Below are 24,548 nucleotides of genomic sequence, written 5' to 3' on the forward strand. Positions count from 1 at the left end.
GCTGGTATGGGTTGGCCGATTTGACTGAGGAATGGCGAACCAAATGGCTGCACCAGGCTCCAATCTGATCTGGCAGAGTTTCTACAGTTGGATACCCTTCCTAATGCCAACCACTCCGAGAGTGTAGTGGGTGCTTTTACGTGCCACCGGCACGAGGGCCAGTCACACAGTACTGGCAACGGCCACGCTCAAAAAGGTGCTTTTTACATGCCACCTGCACAGGAGCCAGTCCAGCAGCACTGGCAACGACCTCGCTCGAATAATTTTCTAACGTGCCACTGGCACAAGTACCAGTAAGGCGACGCTGGTAACGATCACACACAAATGGTGCTAGTGGCACGTAAATAGCACATATGGAGTGTATGAAAGCTGTGAACTCTGTGAGCTTGTAAATGAATGTGTTCATGGTACGTCTTCACATATCTGTATAGTGTGGATTCTATAAGAGATTAAGCATTTATTTCTTTATATATTTATCTATTTATTTTATGTATATAGTATCTTTGTCTTTTTGAAGGAAGTACTTGTGTGAGGGTGTGCATCAGTGTGCATGTATAGGCAAGTCCAGTGGCTTTTTTTTTATTTTTGAGGATGGTACAAATCAGATTACAAATTAATGACACTTCATTTTTCATTCCAACAACTCAAAGAAATAAGAAATACAGCTTTTTAGAACTAATGAGGACTAATACCTTGCTCACACATGCAAAGCATATAATCCTGCACAAAACAAACAGATGTATGTTTATTAATCTTACTTTCATACCATATGTAACCAACTTAAAAGTCTACAATTTTTTTCCTTCTGGTGTGGCAATGGTAAGTGTTTGTGTCTTTCATGAATTATGATTGTTAACAGAAACTAAGTGGTTAATTAAATTCCAGCATCATTACATTAGCGGTACAGAATATCTGGAGTCTTCTAAAAAGCTGTCACCCTTTTTTGTCTTGGGATGATCTGTCTTACACAAGTAGATTTATATACAGGTATAACAGAGTTGGACATGTCATGCACTGGAAGTTATGCCAGACTAATGGACTTCCAACAAATATGGAAACAGTTAATTTCAGAAAAAAAGTTTGGAAATAGTGTGAAAGGGAGGATTTGCAGGTTGTCACCAGAAGATTTAAAGAGACAAATTGCCATTATATTACTCTCAAGGATCACCATGCAAAGAAAAAGAAATAATTAATCTATAAATATAGGCGCAGGAGTGGCTGTGTGGTAAGTGGCTTGCTTACCAACCACATGGTTCCGGGTTCAGTCCCACTACGTGGCATCTTGGGCAAATGTCTTCTACTATAGCCTCGGGCCGACCAAAGCCTTGTGAGTGGATTTGGTAGACGGAAACTGAAAGAAGCTCGTCGTATATATATATATATATATATATATATATATATATATATATATATATATATATATGTGTGTGTGTGTATTTGTGTGTATTTGTGTGTCTGTGTTTGTCCTCCTAGCATTGCTTGACAAACAATGCTGGTGTGTTTATGTCCCTGTCACTAGGCTTACAAAGAATAAGTCCCGGGGTCGATTTGCTCGACTAAAGGTGGTGTTCCAGCATGGCCGCAGTTAAATGACTGAAACAAGTAAAAGAGTATATGTCAGGCAATATGGGGAGATGTTATCCTCAATGAGTGGAGGAACAGTATCATCATCAACAGTTACAAAAGTGAAGGATAGGCTTTACAAAGAACTAACTACAGGGACATCAAATTGATGAAAGCAGCAGAAAAAAATTACAGCAAAGTTAATTAGGAAGAGAATGAGCTTCATTAAGATGTAGGATGAGGTAGCACCAATGCTAAAAGAGACTTGTTAGTGAAGAGCAAGCCACAATATTTGACAGTTACTGACCTAGTGAAAGCCTCTAACAGGGTACCGCATTTTGTAGTCTGGTAATCATAAAAAAAAAAAACTACACATAGATGAAAGATGAGAGAGAGCTATATAAGCTGTGTACAGAGATTTTGTTAGGAAAATGAAAGTTAGCATTTAGTTCAACACTGGTAAGTGTCCATCAAGTCTCAGTTCTCAACCCCCTCCTTTTTTATTATAGTTCTGAAGGCCATAGCAGGAATTTAAGTTTGGTTGGCTGTAACTTAAATCTCAAAGCTGAATTTGTTGAATAATTAGCAAGGAAATTCCAAATGTAGAAGTAAAGCCTAAAATTGAGGCGTGAAAAGAAAAAAGAAGTAGCTATGTTAATAAATTTTGGTTAACTGGGAAGATAACAGGAGCCTAATGCAATCTGAGAAAGGGCAAAGCTTGATATGCAGAAAGGAAATACCCAGTATAAACTAAGGATGTACTAGAGATGCAATGAGCAAGCGTGAAGATAAGGCAAACTTCATACATAGCAAATGCATAGTAGTTAACAGAACACTCATTAAATTAGTTAATTTAAATGCTCAGAAGGCTACATTGAAGCTGTTACTGTTTCTTGAGTAAGTAATGGAGGCTGGTGTTCTGAGACCATAGTAGTGAGAGTAAGAACAAAATAGAAAAGGATCAGAATGCTATTACCTTTGCTGGTAACAAAGGGAATCTTTTTCCAGCTGAAGAACAGGTTGTATGATTTCTGTGTATAAAGTGTGATTTTGCATGAGAGCAAGACATGGCAATGAAATGTAATGAATATACTCTGCTGGATGTGTAACACCATTGTGAATAAAGGCCAGAGTACAAAAGATTTGAGAGAAAAAACTGAGTATAAGAAAAAGCAGTTGTAGTATACAAGAGAGGAAAAGTGCCAAATGATCCAAATGGAAGGAACCTGCAGAAAAGATCAGTTTTGGATATTCTATTCTGTTTAGAGTACATTATTTTTCACTTCATAGAATTTAGATCTATGTGATACAATTCACCCTCCCGCACTCTCTCTCTTTCATATATATATATATATATATGTACAAATGGGCATAAAATTATGATGATATTTATATAAGACAAAAATGAAGTTAATACTCTCACCTTTAGAGTTAAAAAACGTTTGCATGCTGTATTACATTTCTATTTGTTTTGTCTCTATTGGTCTTCAGGTATCTTATTCCTGAACTTGTGCATAGGACTGTATTGGATGTACAAGTTGCGTCAGTGGCCAAGTTCATAAAATCATTGTTTACTCTACGTTTAATCCAGGTTGCTGCTATGTACATACTTGGAAACAAGACATCTAATGAGAATCAGAAATCAAACCATAGTGTAAATGATGATGATGAGGAGGAAGAGGAGGATGACGACAATGATGATGACAACAACCACTACCTCCATTATTGTCATCCTCATTGGTAGCAGCAGCCTGTCTGCTTTTCCATGCTGTTCATCGGCTGAACAGGTCTTACAGAATCATCGCTCATGATCTTCTGCATCTAATGAACATAGCAATAGAGAAAACTGACAACTTTATATCTCACAGCACATATCACTGGCTGTATTTTATCATGTCATCAACATTGAAGAGTTTGTCTTATGCTCTGTATCGGTTTATATCTGAAGCTGCTGCACTCTCAAGACTGGTAACCTATACTGCAGCTCATGAAATCTGTAACATAGATGTTAACAACTGTAGCTGTGTGGTAAAGGAGTTTGTTTCTCAACCATATAAGTTTCAAGTTCAATCCTACTGTGTAGCACCTTGAGCAAGTGTCTTCTACTGTAGCCCTGGGTCAACCAAAGGCTTGTGAGTGGATTGCCAGTCCTTAGTCAAATTTGCCAGTCTTCAGTAAAATTTGCCAGTCCTCAGTCAAATTGCCAGTCCTCTGTCAAATCGTCCAACCCATGCTAGCATGGAAAGCAGACGGAAACTGAAAGAAGTCCATCATGTGTGTGTCTTTGCCTTAACATCACATGATATTTGTAAACAAATGTTACCAACATGCAAGCGGTATCTTCTGTGAAAATATGTCCGGTCATTGGGAAGTATTACCTTACTTGAAAACAGATGAGGGTTAGCAACTGGAAGGGCATACAGTTGTAGGAGACCTGCTGTAACAAATTCTTTTCGATGCTTGTGAACATGGAAAAGTGGATATGGGAATAATGATGAATTATGATATTATATCAGTAGTGGTGATGTTAATTGTCTAAAAAAAGTGTAATTTCATTAACAATCAATCAATCCATCTTAGATATTTAGACACACTCACATGCAAACAACAATATATTTCTAGAAGGATGGAGAAATTACCTGAATGTAAATGCCTGCGACTAGATAAATATAATGTAGAATTTGAAGACAGAACCAACCCCCAAAATAGGTCTACTAAGTGCAATAAGAAACATAAAAATAACATTTACGGAGAGTACTGCATAAGTATTGTGTAGAGTACACAATACTTCCAATCTACTGCCTAATAATAATAATAACAATAATTACAATAATAGTTGTTTCTAATTTAAGCACAAGGCCAGCAATTTTGAGGAAGTGGGTCAGTCAATTATGTCAACCCCAGAATGTTACTATATTTTATTGACCTTCAAGGGACGACAAGTAAAAATTATCCTTGATTGGGCTTGAAACTAGTACATAAAGAGCTGCTATACTATGAGTCATTTTGTCTGACACTCTAATGATTCTGCCTAATAATAATAATAATAATAATCTTTTCTACTAAAAGCACAAGGCCTGAAATTTTGGGGGAGGTGGCTACTCGATTGTATCAATCCCAGTGCTGAATTGGTACTTATTTTATTGACCCTGGAAGGTTGAAAGGCAAAGTCAACTTTAGTGGAATTTGAACTCTGAACTAGAGATAGACAAAATGCCACTAAACATTTTGTCCAGCATGCTAACAATTCTGCCAATCCTTTCTATCATAAGCACAAGGCCTGAAATTTTGTGGGGAAGGGAGCTAGTCAATTATATTGACCCCAATGTGAACTGGTGCTTATTTTATCAATCCTGAAGGGATGAAAGGCAAGTCAACCTCAGTGGAATTTGAACCCAGAACATAAAGATGCAGAATAAATGCCATGAAGCATTTTGTCTGGTGTGCTAACTATTCTGCCAGCTCACGACTTTTATAATAATAATAATTATAATAAACCAGTCTAAATGTTTATCTGTGACAAAGATTGGATTTGTTCCATTTTGCCTTTTTTTTCCTCTCTTTTAAATACTTTCTTACACACATTTAACCTTATAACATTTACATTTCCTCACAGGGTCACCAAGGCTGTGTGAATTGTTTAGAATGGAATGATAAAGGAACGTGAGTAATCTAAACTGTAATTTATGTTCTGTCTTTACATTTTCTGTTCATTGTCTCGCTGGTGATATTTTTGACCAACTGGCATTGCATATACACCATTAAATGAAAGCAAATATTTTGTTTCTTTTTTCAATTTAAATATTCTCATTTGCAAGAATTTGATCCTGGAACTACAAACCACCAAAATGGATATCAATTTATTGTTAGTTTAGTGGTCTATCTTTACTTTTTTTGTATCTTTCTTTTTTTTCTTTGTCTCATCTAATTGTAACTATAAATGTTCTATTCCTTGTCCAAATCATAGTACAGCACATGACATTTTACATGAAAAAAAAACTGACATTTTATCTACTTATCTATTGTGACTCCATTTTAATGTTAAAACTTAAATTAGAAATGTTTTTAAAAAATGTAATTAAAGTATACACTATAAAATTTTCTAAGTGAAGGTTCTCTTAGATATATTAATATCACGGTTTAAAAGTAGAGGAAGGGTAAAAACCTATAAAACTTGGATGATAGTATTATATTGTGATCTTATGTAAGGTATAATGGTTTAAATGTCCCCGTAAACTTAATGGAAAAATCCCGAAATACATAACATTTCTCTTTACTGGTTAGGTATTTTGTGCTAAGAAGGGTAGCCAATTCTGAACTTAAGATTCACATAAATATCTAAATTTACAAACGTATCAACCTATGATATCTTAGAAAATAAATGTATATGTGAAGCTCATATACTAAATTGTTATCATCATTATCATTGCTGGTGTGGACAACCCTAGCTAGTTGTCCACACTAGCAAGGGTTAGATGGTTTGACCAGAGCTGGCAAGCTGAAAAAGCTGCACCAGACTCCAGTCTGAATTTGGCATGGTTCCTACAGTTGGATGACCTTCCTATTGCCAACAGAGTGTGTGGGTGCTTTTACGTGGCACTAGATATTGTAAGGTCTTTTTTTTTCCTTTCTTAATTTAGATTTATGCTATGGTCATAGTCAACTACTTAGGAAAATTATTCAAATATCCCAAAAATTATGTAGACCACTTTTTCTTGATTCATATTGATATCTAAATTCAGATTACTTCTGTTGATTTTATATATTCTGTAATCTTTCTGAGTAAATAAGGTTTTTTCATAGCTTATAGTGTCTACCTCCATTTTTGGATACATAACAAACTGAGCAAATCTTTAAAAGAATTTTATGTTGTTACTATAAACAAATCAGATGCTCATTATTTTGATGAATATTCAATGTGTACAAGAAAATCATCACTTCTTTAATTTGGCTGAGAAGACATTGATTGAACAGTTAAGTACCGTATCTATGAGCGTAACTTAGCAGCATAAATTTCAAATTTGAAGTCTGCACTCCTAATCACCATTCAGTTCATTTAGAAGTACTTTGATAAATTATTAAAAAGTTTAAAATTTTTTCTTATGTCTTTTACCTTTAAAGTTAAGGAAACTAGCATTAAGACCTACTTTCATGATCACTGTATTATAGCTTTGATGATGTAGTCTCACAATCAGTGAGCCTGGAGACTTCTAGATTTGCTATAAAATCACAGCTTTGAAATTGAAGCAATTGCTGCATGTTGCAAACTACATTTATTACTATGGACCATGTTCATCCTGAAATCTGCAATCAAAATAAAGGATATTTATTTCTTACTTATACACAAGGCCACAAATTCATAAAATGGGTGGTTATAATATTTGTACCTTTTGGCATAGGGGAAACAGAAAGACTTCAACTGGGAAAAAGTTGTTTGCAGGTTTGACAGTGAGTATAGTTGGTTGAATGTATCCTCATTATGTGTATTAAGGTTACTTTATCAACACCAGCAGGATGATAAAAAAAATTGTCAGCCTTGACAAGCTTAGAACATTATAAAACAATCAGTGAAACTCTCTACATTTTCTGTCAATTGCTCTGATTAATATATAGTATTAACTGAAAGTTTATTAAATGTATATAGAATCAAATTTTATTGTTATTTCTCATATGTAAGTAAATGTGTGTTGAAATATTTTGCTCTCCCAGAATGAATGTACATTAGAATTTTCCAGTTCTTCCATCTCCTATAAGCTTAAAATATAGACATAAATGATAAGTGAATCATCAGTGCTTAGTCTTGAACTGAAACTTGTTGCAATTATGCTTTTGAGTAGTATGTTCAATTTTACAAGCTTTGACTCATCTTTCTTGAATAAGTACAGGATCTTGAAATGCTACAAATGATAGGCAAGTGTTTTGTTTATTTATTTATTTTCGGAAGGAAAGATTTTTTTCCTTATTCATGGTATGAAGCAAGTGTTATGTCAAGCCACTTTGGTATACTTGCATTTCATTTATAACTCTAATCCTGTGTATTAATAAATCATGGCTATTTTCCATTACAATCTACTGTTTAAATCTGGGATAAGTAGTTTGAAATTTAGAAATTAAAATGCGTGCTGGCTTGCTACAGTAGGTTCTGTTGGACCTTGTGGTAAGTGACCAATTGAAGCACTTTGTATTAAATTGATGTATTTTTTCTCTCCCCGCTCCCTGTTTTTCTTGTTTTTCTTTTGTAAAATATATTCCTGTTCATATTTTGGATAAAACATATATATCTAAAAAGAATTACTTTTGATGTTGGCAAAATTCCCTTGGGTAGTACACTACATTTCAATGAAATATAACAATGTCTAGTCTTTAAAGACTCTAGATTCTTTTGACTTATTAAATTACAGGCTTCTGATATTCAATTTTTTGTATTATTAAGTATCAGAAAGTGAGTGGGTAGGAGAAACTCCTATATAAAAATGTATGCCCTCCTAAACTGGGGATAGAGACCCCTTGGCTAAAAATAATATAGTTAAGATTCAGATTGGACACTAACAATGTACATATTGGAAACAAGACATGAAACAAGAAAGAGTTCTATAGAAATGCATTTCAAGAAAAAGTGTTAGTGAATGCACCCAGTAACCACAATGTAATTACATAACTTATCTTCCTGTCATCTTCATCTTTTTATCAAAAAGTATCAAAACAAAAATAATAAAGAAATGTTCATAATTTTTTAATCAAAATAGTTAGCAGTAAGCACACCCTTGAGATAAGGTCCATCATCTGTTCAGATGCTTACTTGTTAGAGGTAGTGTAATTTTTTTTTTTTTTTTGTTACATGGATAACCTTATTTGTAATGAGAATGCTTGTAGTAAAGATAATGGTTGTAGTAAATGTATAGTAGATCGAGCAAGAAAGAAGGTGAGGAAGAACCTTTAGCTCTGTTGACAGTGGAGGTTTCTCTTTCACCGTAAACTGCATGAAGTCTGATGCTGTTTGAATGTAAGACATGGATACTGAGTGTAGCAAAAAGATATCTGAAGAGATATGAGATATTAGGTATGTAATATTAACTTGCTGTAAATGAGGAGCATAAATGCTCGGAGTAGCTGAGCAATAAAGCATCAACTGATATGTGGAAGGAAAGATAACTCTGTGGTTATATGAATATGTGATGTGAATGGAGGGTGAGTACAGTGTACTGATGATGGTGAGTATCTGTAGCTCGGGACAACACAAGGTTGATAGTGTGGTCAGCTCTCAGAATGATGACGATTACAAAAATAATGATGCAGGATTGAGATGTGTGGTGATGTGCCATTCTGCTGACCCATTCAACCCATGCCAGTCTGTGGAGGATAAGCACTGTAATCAATGACGATTCTGTTTTTTGCATAATCTATATGATGTCATAATTTCTTTAATGTTTGAGATGGTTCTTCTGGTTTAGGTTATTGGCAAGTGGATCTGATGATGTTCAAATTATTGTGTGGAATCCATTCCGTCATAAGCGCTTAACCACAATCAGGACAGGACATCAAGGGAATATATTTTCTTTGAAGGTATTTTATATTTTCATTTGACTTCAATGGATGTTTTCATGATATTGTCTGTTGTAGCATTGGTTGAAGTGAAGGTGTTGATGGTGATAGTGGTGGTGTTGGTAGTGGTGGCAGTGACAAGATTTGGCAGAAGTAGTGGCAGCTGCTGTGGTAAAATTACCATTGTTATTGTTTAGCCTCAATCAAGTAGTTCTTATTTCTTTATTGCCCACAAGGAGCTAAACATAGAAGGGACAAACAAGGACAGACAAAGGGGTCAAGTCGATTACATCAACCCCAGTGCGTAACTGGTACTTAATTTATCGACCCTGAAAGGATGAAAGGCAAAGTCGACCTCAGCGGAATTTGAACTCAGAACGTAACGGCAGACGAAATACCGTTAAGCATTTTGCCCAGCAAGCTAACGTTTCTGCCAGCTCACCGCCTTTCAATCAAGTAGTTCTATGTTTAGAGACATCCCAGTCTTGACCATCTTGTCTTTTTCTATATTCAGATTATATTTGCTCTGCATTTTTCTTTAAGATGCTTTTGTATGATCTAGTTGCTGTCTCTAGCAGGTCATGGATTCTCCCTTGTTGATTATTCCCAAACACATTCTGGCCACGACTATCCTGTTTTAATTTCAGGAATAATGTGCCCTGGATTACATTATTCAATGTATCCATTTTTAAAGATGGCAGTGTGTGGCTTGAAAGAGATTTGGCTGCTATTATTAGCAGCTTGATAAAACATATAAAAGTGTTGGTGGTAGTGCTGGTGGAGGTAGTGGTGCTGTGATATCTGTCTCAGTTATAGTAACAATAGGAGTGGTTATTATGACAAAGACCTAATTTTGATTGTCCGTTTAATGAATCTCCTCTTTGAAAACCACTGCATCAATTTCATTCTGTTGAACTGTTCTAACGGTTGTTATCAGAAGAGCAATTATTGTTATGGTTTAACCCCAAATCAATCATGATGAAGCAGACATATGATCAAAAGCAATTTCAGCTGTGACCATTATTGTCTTTTTAGGGGTATCAAGAGCAATATGATCTAATTTGTCCATTATTTTTGAAAAATGGAAAGCTGTTTTTCAAAGTGGGATATGGCTGCTATTTCTAGTTGGCCAAGTAACTGCATAGGGACTTCTCCATTGGCTGATGGTAACAATAGTGAAAATGGTAGGCAGCAACAGTAACAATGGTTTTATATTTAAAGTTGGTGACTACAATAAAAAAAAAACACTGCATTTGGTATTGTCTGTATTTTTATAAATGTTATTATCTACTAACTAATGCAGTTACTATATTTATATTACGAATACAAAAGCATCCACCCACTACCACACAGGATTTTGATACCGTACTTGCTATGGATACAACCATGGATGCTTGGTTAAGAAGCTTGCTTCGCAACCTCAAGGTTCAAGGCCTGATATTACTGAGTGATACTTTGGGAAAGTGTTCTCTGTCATAGCCTCAGGTTGACCGAAACCTTTTCAGTAAAATTTGATTGTCAGTGACTCTTTGGAAGCTCATTGGCCCTTTGGCTAAGACCTAAGTGTTGTATTTCTATACATGCGTGTGTGTATGAGATGGAAAGGATCAGTTTGTCAAACAAAAATACCTAGCAGTATTCTGTTTTGCTCCTTTGCACCCAGGTCAGCTTTACCTTTCTTCTTTTACTAGGTTAATAAAATAAGTGACAGACAAAGTAAAGGGAGTTGGGGAAGTGATATAAGTATATAAGGCATGCCCCATCATGACTGCAGTCCAGTTACTGAAACAAGTAAATAAAATAATAAGATAATATCTAGTAAGTAATGGGCTTCATTGAGCACTGACAATAGTATGTTTTTCCAGCTTCTATAAATGAAGCATACCAGGCATATTTTAGAAGTATCTCTCCAAATCAATAACTCCAATAGATATTTTGTAAAAAAAAAAGTCTGTGTCTTGAGCTGACAATCTCATTATAGTGCAGCTCATTCCAGCTTCCAAGATATTTTCGAACAACAATATATGTATGGTTAGGAAACTCACTTTGCAACTGTGTGGTTTTCAGTTTAGTCCCACTGCATGGCACCTTGACCAAGTGTCTTCTACTATAGATCTGTGTTGATCAATACCTTGTGAGTAGATTTGGTACATGCAAACTGTGTGGAAGCCCATCGTGTGTGTGAGTGTGAATGATTACATGTTTATGTTTTTGTGTCTGTGTTTATCAAATACATGCACGCACCCACACGCCCACCACTTGAGTTGACAACCAGTGCTGGTTTGTTTACATCTTCGTAACTTAGTGGTTTGACCCAAGAGACTGATAGAACAAGTATTAGCATTATTAAAAAAAAAAACTTAAGTATTAGGGGTGATTTGTTTGACTAAATCCCTTCAAAGTGTTGTCCCACATGGCTGCAGTCTAATGATTGAAACAAGTAAAAGATAAAAGAGAACTAAAAGTATAAGACTTATCATTGAACAGGAGATCAATCCCTCACACAGTTAACTTCAGCTTCCACTGGTTCTCATTTTTAGCTAAGTGTGCTGGAGCAATGTGAAATTAATTACCTTACTTGAGAACACATGTTACCCCATCTGTGAATTGGATCCACTAACAATTGTAAGGCAATACTTTGCCACACTCTTTTACTAGCTATTAACCAAAGTTAGCATAAATGATTTCCATCTTTTATGTATTATTGATTAACAAGATTCAATAATATATGATCGGTTCAGTCTTTATAGAATGAAACACCATCATTATCATAGTTTAACGTCCACTTTCCATGCTAGCATGGGTTGGACGGTTTGACTGAGGGCTGGCAAGCCAGAAGGCTGCACCAGGCTCCAATCCGATCTGGCAAAGTTTCTACAGCTGGATGCCCTTCCTAATGCCAATCACTCGAAGAGTGTAGTGGGTGCTTTTTACATGCCACTGGCACAAGGGCCAGTTAGGCAGTACTGGCATCGACCACGCTTGAATGGTGCTTTTTACATGCCCTTCATATAATGTTGAAAATCAAGCCAGTGGTCAGTTTTTCTTCAAGTGCAGAATCTAATGTTGGGAAATGTATTTTGTTTCATCACTATGAAAGAAATTATCTCTGGTGATATGTCTAGAAACTGAGGTTGGAGGTAAGCAAGGGCATGTTCCCCATAGAAAATCCAGCTCCAAAAAAGCCTCATGATAGCAAGGGAGAATGGGCACCAGCTAGCCCAAAGGTTGGGGTAGGCTGCTCCTACCTGCCTCAGTTACTATGACATTGAGGTAGATCCAACCACCCCTGTTAATGGGGACAAAACCCAGATTTAAAACACTGGATGATGATGGTATGTATAAGATCTCCATTGGTCAAAATTTTTAAAATGCAGTTGAACATTGTTTTACTTCAGCAACAACCTATTTACTTTTACATGAGCTTGACTAGTAAGCATTAAATGGTTTTAGCATAATAATGCAATGCTGTTGATGGGATAGTAAACTGATTCTATTCACTACATTGTTTAACATCTGCTTTCTGTGCTGGCATGAGTTGGACAGTTTGACATGGAGCTGGCCAGACTCCAAATTGTCTGTTGTGGCATGGTTTCTATGGTTAGATGCCCTTCCTAACGTCTATCACTTAACAGAGCATGCTAGGTGCATTTCATGTACCACCAGCACAGATACATTAACACAGCACTGGCACAGGTGCATTTATGCAGCACCAGCATGGGTTCTTTTTATGTGGCACCATCACTGACACCTGAAAGGACAAGCCTGTATGTATGTATGGAAGACCGATATTTTCTTAGCCTGATGCATCCTATCACGTACAGCAAATCGCCTCATTTGCTCCCTTATCATTTCACTACAGTTATATCATTTTCTCCTGGATAATCTGAATGGCTTGCGCATATATATGTGTGTGTGTGTGTGTGTGTGTGTGTGTGTGTATAGAGCAACAGAGATAGTATTCATACCCAAATGTAAAATAATTACCACTTAAAAGTGGATGTTGCATTAAAACACAAATACTGCATTATTTACTAAGAGGGAAAACTCTCATATGGTTAACTGTTGCATAAAAGCACTACATTGCTATTGCCAGTGTCAGACAATCACTTCTCCCACTGTTCAGACTACCAGATCACGTGACTTTGGTCTGATTTGACCTTTTCCATGGTAGACACCAAGCTACCAAGCAGCTTGAAATAGCAACAACTGCAATGCTAGCAATATACATAGAAATACAGAGCCAAGACAGGCACTGATATATATATGAGTGAGTGTGTGTGTGTGTGTGTGTGTATATATATATATATATATATATATATATATTTATATATGTGTGTATATGTATATAATCATTTGTCTATGGATTTTCTTTGTTTTCAGTTTCTTCCCAACTCTAATGATTCGATAATTGTGAGTGGAGCAGCTGACTGCAAGATCCGAGTCCATGATGTAAATATTCAGGAAACCACACATGTATTTGGCTGCCATGCAGGCCGTGTGAAGCGACTAGCTACTGCTCCGAATGTTCCGTTTATGTTCTGGAGTGCTGCAGAAGATGGCACTATCATGTAAGAAAATTCCTTTAATTTCGAAAGATTTTTTGAAATGTTTCTGTTTTTTTTTAACTGATTATGTTGTTATAGGGGAGTTCAATTGACAGTTTCTCTCAAGTATTGTATAGTCTTGGTCAGGACTATCAAATTTGGATGTTATGAAAAGAGGTTAGTCCTTTAGTATTGAAACTGGACACATCAGTCCCCAATATTCTACTTGTTTTTTTTTGTTCAAACTAGCCAAATCTAGCCTCTCACTCCTACCCTACAATGTCATTTTAAAAATCTCAAAGCTACAAAATCATTAAAATCTCAAAGCTACAAGATAACGTATGTGTTTAGTAACCGAGTGTCGTAAGCGCCACCCCGGCCATTTTCAAGATTAGTATAACATTTTCTTTGTCTCGACATCTAGAATCCCAAAAAGTTGGGAAGAAGAACCAGTGAAGCTTGCAATAAGTTCAAAAATCTTGCTGCAAAAATTGTACCTCAACGCTGTTGACACGATGCTCGCTCACCCAAACTCGGACCAGAGAATTTAGTAACACACCATCATGAGCACACACACTCAATCAATAACTTCAGTGTGGTTCCTGTATCGTTTTTCAAGGTGTTATGGCTCATTTTCTAATATTCCTCATTTCCATCATAACGATAATGGGTTATTATCTTACTATCTTGTCTTACTTACCTCTTAAAGATACTTACCTTGGTATATTAAAACACAAACAGTACCTTTGTGGGGTCTCTGTATGTTTTTTACTAGGTATTATGGCTAAAATATGCAATGCAATACACCGTTTTGTTGTACCAGTATATTCTACAAAATGAGAAAGACGCAGTCATTGTTTCATCTTTCAGATGCATACCTAAATAAATAATTATACATAGGTGGAATGACTAGAGGAGGTCTTCACAGTCATTTTAAGACCAAAACCAGCTTCCTAACATCGTTCCTTGCTGAGATATCGCATTCTGAAAGTTGTGAAACTTTGACTTTTTTCTCGGTTTTTAAGTTGTGGTACTTATGATGGTCTGTTACTAAACACCTCATTTAACAGAGTAATCTGAATACTAAAAGGTTAAATCTATTGTTTCTGGCTGGTCTCTTTAACTCTTTTGATACCAACCTGCTTGAGGCTTTGTGGACTGGTTCTCTGATACAAAGACAGTGTACAAGTAATGTGTAAAGTATTAAATCTCATCATCATCATTTTTACTCTCCCATATGTCCACTTTACCATGCTTGCATGGATCAGATGGAATTCATTAAGACAGATTTTCTATGGCTGCATACCCTTGTTGGCATTTGTAATCCAGTCAAGGTAACATTTCCATATGGTTAGACATGTTTTTATTGAAAGACTGGAAACAAGGGATACCACTTGCATGGTAGTGACATTCATTTATAACTACAGCATAATCTCAAGACAAAGAAACACAAATACTCTCACATACAGCCATGCAGACACAGACAGACAGGCACACACACAGACACACAATAAGTTACTTTCACTTTCCCTTTACGTAGATATAGAATTTATTTTTGTTGCTCCCATTTTTTTTTATTGACTCTTCTCATTCATTGCTTTTCTCAATATCCTAATAGGCAATTTGATCTGCGAACTCCAATTATCTGTGATAGCACACCCCAGAATGTTTTAATCAATCTTAATGCACATATGGGACTTCATGCTGAAGCAAAGTGCATTGCTATCAATCCTTTACGGCCAGATGAGATGGCAGTTGGAGCTAATGATCCTTATGTTCGGGTGTATGACAGAAGAATGTTGTCATGCAAAAGTATCAAATTTCCTACTGATAATGGATCACGGTAAGTTGAGTTACTTCAATGTGTCAAATCCTTATTTTTCTTATATTGTAACATATTTATAATCAACTGGATTTTACTCTATCTTTATTTACAACTAGATTCAGTAACTATAAATATTAAACTGTAAAGCTTTAAGATAAATCTCAGATCAGTTATTTGCATTGGTCTGTGCGGGTATTAACTTGCATATTCTCTGCATAGTCGGTTTTTCCTTTGTGTATTCTTTTAAAAAAAAAAAAAAACTGGCCTATTTTACAGATCAGAAGAGTCCATTAAAGCAGTGCCTATCTCTGTTTCCTTAACACTAATCTAATGATAAATATGTTTTTCTTGGATTGTAACATTAGTTTATCTGGGTAACTTTCACTAAGGGGGTTAGCACACAGTCTTATCTAAGTGAACTAAGATACTTTGAATAAAAATATCCTGCCCACTAGAAATAAAGAATTCTAATACCTGTGATGAATTTGATCTTATAACATAGGAGCTGACTGGGCCATTTAACATCACAATAAATTTATTATAGATTAACACATTCTTTGCTTATATTTTAATAAAACAAATAAACTTTATATTTTAGTTTTAAAAAGGTTTTCAAACTTTGAGGTCATGGTGACTTTTGTTAGGTTTTAACCGCTTTCTTACTAATGAATATTTGTAAATTAGATAGTATAGATTCTGTGTGATTATCTCTCTTTTTTGTATCTCTTTTTACTCAGTATTTTTTCTTGCTTTTTTTTTTTTTTTTGATGTCAAATATAATTTGTATTCAAAAATGCATCCACCAATTTGCACTAAATATTTTGCAAAACATTGAGCAGTAACCTTCAAATTTGGATTATATTTTGTGTTTTACATAAATTCTGTTTAAAACTATTCAACTCTCAGATTCTCTTTTTCTGAAATTTCAAAGACAAAATTCTTTTAAGGTTTTTTTCATAAATTTTGGAAGATGTTTTTATTTCTTTCCTTCTTGATCAGTATTTATACACAGAGTCAAGAATAATAATAATGATAATTTTTTCAGATCTTTAACTTCAGCTTTAGGGATGAAATTTTTTTTTTTTATATCTACATCTACACTGTTTCAATTGGTTTGGTCTGTGATCATCACCAGATGCCTCACTCTAGGATGTGTACATAGAAACAAAAGTTTCTAATTTGAATCCAGTTTAAATTTAACATCTCTATTCATTTTCTAAATATTATAAGCAAGAATCAACTCTGATATTTTTCTATTCCTTGCTTTAGTTTCATAACCCAATTTTGATCCTCTCTCTTACTAGGTTACAATGGGATAGCCCTGTGACTCCACCCAGCTTAAGGGAAGAGGACTACAACTTACATTCGGGCTGTGTACAATACTTTGTTGCAGGTATAAATCTGTTTGTTTTAATTGTTCTTCTAGGTCATTTGAGGACACTCTGTCTCTGATGCGGTCTGCGTACAGTGCGGAGTTCCCTATGCCTCAAGGCTGTGTTAAGTTCTACATAGCAGGTAATACAACTGCAATTAATGCCTGCAACTGTCTACTGGTGTTACTTCAACTCATTGCACACAATTCTCATTATGTATCTGCTCTCTTTAGATTTCTTAATTGGTTTAAAGAAGCACATCAAAGTCTTTTTAACCTTTCACTTTTGGAATTGAAATCGCAATGATCTGTGTTTTATAATTGGGTTTGCATGTATCCCATTTATAAAATATCTCCTTTGAATTAAAATAAAAACAACAGCATTTACATCACATGGCATTGAAGAATAATTCTATTTTAATTATATCAGCAAATATTCATGTTTGAAAAAATTATAAAATATACAGTAGGAGATTTTAAGCCAGTAATTTTTTATCCTTGATTTTACAAAACCAAAAAGCAACAATGATTTTGAAATGAATTACAGCTCATTAATAGCTGTGATTTTAAAACTACTTTAATATTTAAATTTCAATTACAATTGATCTTTAAACCAATTAAATGTTTGTATTACTTTGTAAAATATTGCTGCATATTTTACATTGGTTATATTAGAAATGTTGTATTATTGGAATATAATTCAGTTTTAATGTGTGTTTGCCTGAACATTAGCTAAACTATGTAAATTCATCTTGGCTATAATGGTAAACCATTTATTCTGCCTCTGCAGTTACATTTTCACTCAGTCTGCTTCCATCATTGCTTACCTACTTCCCCCTATCTGATAAATTAAAGCTGTTATCAATATTATAGCCCTTATTTTTAGTATTTATTCATATTGAAATGAATTTTCGTCAATGATTTAAATCTCACATGTGATATCTTGCATGAATAAAAGAATCTTGACTCTAAACAGAACTAAAGTGGCTGTCAAGTTATTGATGAAGCAGGTAGTACGCTGTTGAGGTTAAAAGTTCAGCTAAAGCATGCAGGCATAACTAATTTGATAAGAAAGGGAATGCAACATCAGTGTAATGTAGTTGAAAACCATTATTCCTTGGTAAGAGAAAGAAATGTAGTTTGAAACCTGTCCATAGGTTTGTTCTCTTTCATTTTTAAATTGTTGTTTCGAAAAGTATTATATTCTATTATTGTTTGTCTGTATATACATATGAGAGATGGATGTTGTATTTATAGGTGGTAGGTCTGTGAGTTTTGTATGATGGGGCTGGGGATGAGGAGCTTTTAACTTTGTTTGTACACATTTTAATCTGTGTGTTGTGGGAGAGGGGTCTGTTCCCTTGGAAATAAGAGTTACTTGTTCATGCCAAAGCAATTTTGAAAATAAGAACTGAACATTTACTGATGGTGAAACTCAACTCAATACTAAGAGCAGAGTAAAATTTATTTTAATATTACATTCAACTGGGTCTTGTAGTTTTGCTTAGTATTTTATTCAGCCACTGGATAAATCACTGTCAAGTGAAATTTAAAATCAGTGAGCTGGCAGAAACATTAGCGTGCCAAAGAAAATGCTTAGCAATATTTTTCTTCTGTTCAAATTCTAAGTTCACCGAGGTCAACTTTGCCTTTCATCCTTTCAGAGTCAACAAAGTAAGTACTAGTTGAACACTGGGGTCAATATAATCAGCTTATCCCATCCTCTGAAATTGTTGGCCTTGTCCCAAAATTTAAAATCATTATTATTATCATCAGTGGTGTGCACAGCTAACCAATAAGTTAGCTTCGCTAACTGCTAATCCATTAACGAAAAAAGTTAGCTTCGCAAATGCTAAACCGCTAAACAGGTAAAAAAATTAGCAGAAGCTAATGCTAACTTTTATCATATGAATTTAGTTTTGGTTTGTTTTTTTTTTTGCTCTATAACCCTTAAAAATAAACCGAGAGAGCTGACATTTTCATGTTGTAGCTTAGACATAGAGCTTTCCAAAAAGGTGTAGCATGCCAAGATCAGATTATGATCAAGGTGTATGCAAATAATTAAATGAACAAATGAAATTAAGCTTTAGTTTTTCAGTCATCATACATTTTGTTTACTGTACAAAAAGTATTAAATGAATCAAAACGATACAGTATTGCATAGGTATCATGCTAAGATCAAATGATGATCAAGTTGTACTACTCTGGTTGAGCCTTCTCCATCACCTCAACGTGTTGTTGGTTGCCCTTCATAAACATCAGCATCTCAAAGTTACCGTCTGATAGAATGGCTCTCTTGGCCCTCAAAATATCTTTGCTTATAGAGAATAGGCGCTCAACCGCAGCACTAGATGGGATGACGTTGTTATACTTGGTGAACAGGTCGATCAAGACCTGCTTACCCCAAAAGGCGACTTTGGGCATGACCTCCTTCAAGATGCCCTTTTGCCAGGTCTTCACCAAGTTTTATTCCTTGGATTTCAGTGACCTGTGGCTCCTGCTCTCCTGAAACTGAGTGTTGTTGTTGAAGAAATCATTTTCATCCTCATTGCTGGTGGTGCTGCTGTCCTCCTCATTGGTTTCCATTAGGGCTGTCTCTACAACGGTCTCCATGGCATTCATTACTCTGTTAACCTGGCTGTTATTATACTGCTCCAGCCAGAACAGGTAAAACTTGGGGTGTTACTCCAGGTCTTCTAGGAGGAGCCCAAGTCTTTGCATGATGCCTGCCAGTATTGCATCTACCAGAGGACTGCAGTACAGAAGATGTTTGAACTTGGCCTCCTTCAACTTCATGATGGAAGCCAATACAATCGGCTGAAGGATCCCGAGGTAGGCCTGGTCTTCCTCCTGGATTTTATCCAAGGCCTTGGCAACATTAGACATCACCTAGGTGTACTCTGTCAAGAAGCCGACATCAGAATCAGTGAAGGTCTGCAGCTTCAGCTATGTCATGACCCTGTGGACAGCTCCCCTATTCTTCTCCAGCAGGTTGTTGAGGACAACAACAGAGTCATAGGTAGAACTCCATTTGGTACTGTTGGGGACCACCAGCCTCCTCTTCAACACATCCAAAATGCTGCATGTCACCATTGTGCTGTGGCTCTGCAGATTCCACAGCCACTGTGCCTTGGACATGGCTTTCCTCTAGGCTGACTTGAATGAAGTGCTGTCAAGAACCTTGTTGGCATCCATACTGGCTGCCAAGTTGAAGGTATGGGCTGTGCACTTCCTGCGCACTGGCAAGTTTAGGCCCAGGCCACTGGACTCTTCAAGGATGGCATCAACAGAAATGTACTCACCTTCGCCCACATCCTCAGCCTCGGGATCCAGGTCCAGGTCCACATCCTTGATGCCCTCCACATCTGGATCAGCAGCAGCCTCGGGAATGTCTGGCGAGAGTTCAACTTCTGTACCAAACTGCATAAATGTCGTAACAAAGTTTTTGCCGTAATCCATTCTGGTCACCTTGATATGAAATTGGAACTTGTAATGAGTATCCACCTTGGCCTAGGTGAGAACATCTAAGGTGTGATATCCTCTGAGCCAAGAGCAGGCCAGGACAGCATGTTGTCTCGTGTGGGTCTTGAGGTCCAGCCAGTATGCCGTCATCCCCAGATAGGATCTGTTGTGAGCCAACCAACAGTCTACAGTGGTCGCCATCCAGAAGACATCCTTGAGCAATCTGTAATATCAAAGTGGATTGCAGCAATTTAAAACCAACAAGGAAATAATTCACTGTCACTAAGAGTGACAAAGGTTCAGTGAGCACCAGCATTGCTAGAAATAGGAGCCCTAGACTCCTTAGCCACAAAGCACATGATCTCTTTGTATTGACAGGAGAGAAAACCCTCTCAGCTGTGAATGAGATGCATTAGATTAGCATGCTAATTTTGTATAGGAAATTAATACTCATCAGTAATGCTTACTCCATCACAACTGATAGAGGCCAACTCACCCTGTCAATATTATGGAGAATGCCATTGGAATCAGTGACTGATTTCACCAAATGGTAATGTGAAAATTATAAAATAATCAAGGTGACTAGCAGCGATTTAAAACCAACAGGGAAATAACTCACCATCACTATATATAAACCGACGAAGGGTATGATCAAGGCCTACTAAAAAAATAGAAACTAACCTCTCATCCACATCTCCACACAAGCTGCAATGGTTTTTGTGAGTCCATGGTTTGTACAATTTTTTGTGGGTAGGAAGGAGGCAGGACACTTGATAGCAATATCTTATAACCATATTTTATTTATAGAAATCACACATAATGTATTTTAACATTTGTTACTAGTCTGTTCTAGATTCATGGAAATATTGCTTGTAATTTAAAGCCATGTTATTAAACTTTTGAAAATAGTGACACTACCTCGATAGGTGATGCATTGGTTGGAGGTGGGGAGGGATGAATAACCAAGAAGAGAGATGGAATGAGGGTCAGAATTTGATAAGTTCTGAACTTAAGGTTCGTTTATTCGTTATTTCATTAAAGACTGCTGTTTTGACTGTACAGACTTAATCATAAGTGGAATATATGTATATACCATATATTATATATTATGACGTTTATTTCAATTAGCTATTATACATTTTATTACATTAATTAAGAAAATAATTATTTGATAAATAAATTGAATTAAGAAAACGTGAAGTACACCATAATAATAATTTAATAAACTTGTATAATTTTAATTTATAAATACCTTGTAAGACACTCCTGCAGCTGTTTATGGCTGGCCAAAATCATCCTGCCCAGAGTCCAGTTGGACATCAATGTCTTGCTGAGGTTCAGCGTCTTGATCAGGCTGACCAAGGTGGGGGACTCCACTACATGTAGTGGTAGCATGTTGTTGACAAACAGGTCTACAATCCTTCTGTCCACCATAGACTGACAGATGCCAATGCCAGCAGTTTGGGCAAATGCCTCGCCAATGCTGAGCTGGTGTGCTTTCATTGCATATAGCTGTTGCGACTGGTTACTAGCACTACTACCTGAAGATTGTCTGTGTTTCTCACGGGAAGAGCTAGCCTTGATCCTCTCCTCAAACTGGTTGGCATGCACTGGGTGTTTCCTCTTGACATGTGACTTAAATTGTAGAGGCTCTCTGCTTGTCCCTCAATGGTGGTCTCCTTGGGCTGGCACATGGCACTGGAAGCACAGGATTTTAACATTCCTCTTACCCCTTGATGTAAGGACAAAAGTAGTCCTCCAGGTGGAGCCACAGCTTCTGAGACTCCTGGCTTTCAACCTGAGTGACCTCTGCCTCACCAACAGCCATTGCAGACTCAACTCCTCAACAGGGCTTTCAAGACATGACCACAACAGACAGGAACAAATGTATGAATTTTGTTAGCGGAGCTAAATTTAATGGAAGCTAATTGGTCTGCTTAAGATTTCCAAAGTTAGCAAAAAACGCTAGTCCACTAAACATAAAATTAGCTTCGCTAATTAGCTGTTTGCAGATTAGCAGAACCATGCCTACCATTGATTATCATTATTTTTTGATTTCAAATGCAACTGAGGCCAACTTTGTTTTTTGTCCTTTTAGGTTCAATAATACAAGTATCAGTTGACCACCGGTGTTGATATAATCAATTAGACTCTATTCCCCCAAAGTATCTGGCTGTGTGCCTGCAGTAGAAATGGTTATTATTATTATCATTATTATTACCTCTGCCATAGCGAAGGTGGAGGTATTGTTTTCAGTCGTGTTTGTTTGTTTGTTTATGGACAAGATATCTGAAGAACTGCTGGATGGATTCAAATGAAACTTTTAGGGATGTTTGGCCTCGTGACTGGCACAAACTGATTAGATTTTGGGATCAATCCAGTACCGAACAAGGATTCTGGATTATTTTTCCTGTTTTTTTACTCAATTTTTGAGAGTGGTCAGGTTCATTTTTAGCTTTCTAGTTTGTGAGAGCAGTCGAGTTTATTTCAGATATTCTCATTTTAAAAATCACCTCTCGCTAATCGTTGAGAGGACGTTGGTGTTGCCTTGGCGGAGGTTTGCGCTCTCTGAGTGCTCTTGTTATTATTGTTATTGTTATTATTAAGGTGGCAACCTGGCAGAATCATTAGCATGCTGGGCAAAATGCTAAACAGCATTTTGTCTGACTTTATGGTCTGAGTTCAAATTCCACCGTGGTCAAATTTGTCTTTCATCTTTTTGAAGTCGATAAAATAAGTACCAGTTGAACACTGGGGTCGATGTAATCGACTGGTCCCCTTCCTCCAAAATTGCTGCCCTTGTAGCAAAATTTAAACCATTATTATTAAGTTGGCAAGCTGGCAGAATTGTTAGCATGCCAGGCAAAATGCTAAGCGGCATTTCATCTGTCTTTACTTTCTGAGTTCAAATTCTGCCAAGGCCTATTTTGCCTTTCATGTATTCGGGATCTGTAAAATAAGTACCAGTTGTGTACTGGGATTGATGTAATCAACTATCCCCCTACCCTAAAATTTCAGGACTTGTGCCTATAGCAGAAAGGATTGTTATTATTATAAATGCAAGCATGGCTTTGTAGTAAGAAGTTTGCTTTTCAACCACATGTAATCAACTTACACCACCCCTAAAATTGCAGGCCTTGTACCAAAATTTGACACTTTGGGTGGTGAGCAGGCAGATTCAGCGCTTTGGGCAAAATGCTTGACAGCATTTCTTCAGGCTCTTTAGATTCTGAGTTCAAATCCTCCCATGGTCGACTTTGCTTTGATCCGTCCTGTGTCAGTAAAATAATGTACCAATCATGTACTGGGAATAATGACATTGACTAAACCCCTCCTCCAAATTTCAGGCCTTTTGCTTGTTTCAAAAATGGTTTTGAGGGCAGTGATCTAGTAGAATCACTGTGTTGAACAAAATGCTTAGCAGCATTTCTTCAGGCTCTTTATGTTTTGAGTTCAAATCTTACCGAAGTCAGCTTTGCCTTTCCTCCCTTTGGGGGTGATGAAATAAAGTACCAGGCAAATACCAATGTTGTTGTTGTTGATGATGATGATGATGATTTCAAATTTTGGCACTAGGCCAGCAATTTTAGGGGTCGGGATAAGTTGATTACATCAACCCCCCACCTCCAGTGCTCAAATGATATTTATTTTGTCAACCTTGAAAGGATGAAAGGCAAAGTTGATTTTGGCAACATTTGAACAGCAACAACTACACCACCACTACAACAAAAATAATAGCTTCTGATTTAAAAACAAGGCTAGGAATTTTGAAGCGATATTGTTAGTTGATTGCATCAACCCTAATACCTAAGTATCAATCAGGTATTGGGGGTCAGTGTAAATGAGTTTACTCTTTATCACATTATGATTATATTAATAATGCTTGTGGAGCTAATTGGCTTCAGCTTTGTGCTACAAGAGAAGTATATTTTCATGAAACAGCTTTAATTTTGAGTAGGCTGCACATTCTCCAGTTGACTCTCCCTAAATCTGCTTTATATTAAGCTTGTTAGGTTAGATATAAAACACCTGTTTTCTATCTGTGCACATATGTATTTGCATATGTCAATTTGTGATTATATATTATGTATTTATGTATGTGCGTGTGTGTTTACATATACATGTGTATGTGTATGTGTGTGTGTGTGGCACATAAAAAACACCTTTTGAGCGAGGCCGTTGCTAGTACCATGTGACTGGCCCTCGTGCTGGTGGCATGTAAAAGCACCCACTACAC

At 36.4% G+C, this 24,548-nt stretch overlaps 1 protein-coding gene across 4 annotated transcripts in view; it reads left to right on the plus strand.

The window, feature by feature from the left end:
* The window catches only part of LOC106872741 (WD and tetratricopeptide repeats protein 1), a 63,859-nt gene that overhangs the window by 25,161 nt on the left and 14,150 nt on the right, over window positions 1-24,548 (plus strand). For 3 of the 4 annotated variants that reach the window (XM_014919826.2, XM_014919828.2, XM_014919825.2), the window contains 5 exons: window positions 5,180-5,226; window positions 9,015-9,126; window positions 13,489-13,676; window positions 15,271-15,495; window positions 16,782-16,870. In XM_014919826.2, coding sequence (XP_014775312.1) covers window positions 5,180-5,226; window positions 9,015-9,126; window positions 13,489-13,676; window positions 15,271-15,495; window positions 16,782-16,870 — 661 coding nt within the window. Of the gene's footprint in view, window positions 1-5,179; window positions 5,227-9,014; window positions 9,127-13,488; window positions 13,677-15,270; window positions 15,496-16,781; window positions 16,871-16,903; window positions 16,993-24,548 lie in introns of all 4 variants that reach the window. The other variant, XM_014919827.2, reaches the window with a different exon arrangement.

Source organism: Octopus bimaculoides, chromosome 2, assembly GCF_001194135.2.
Source record: "Octopus bimaculoides isolate UCB-OBI-ISO-001 chromosome 2, ASM119413v2, whole genome shotgun sequence".
Classification (NCBI taxonomy): Eukaryota; Metazoa; Mollusca; class Cephalopoda; order Octopoda; family Octopodidae; genus Octopus; species Octopus bimaculoides.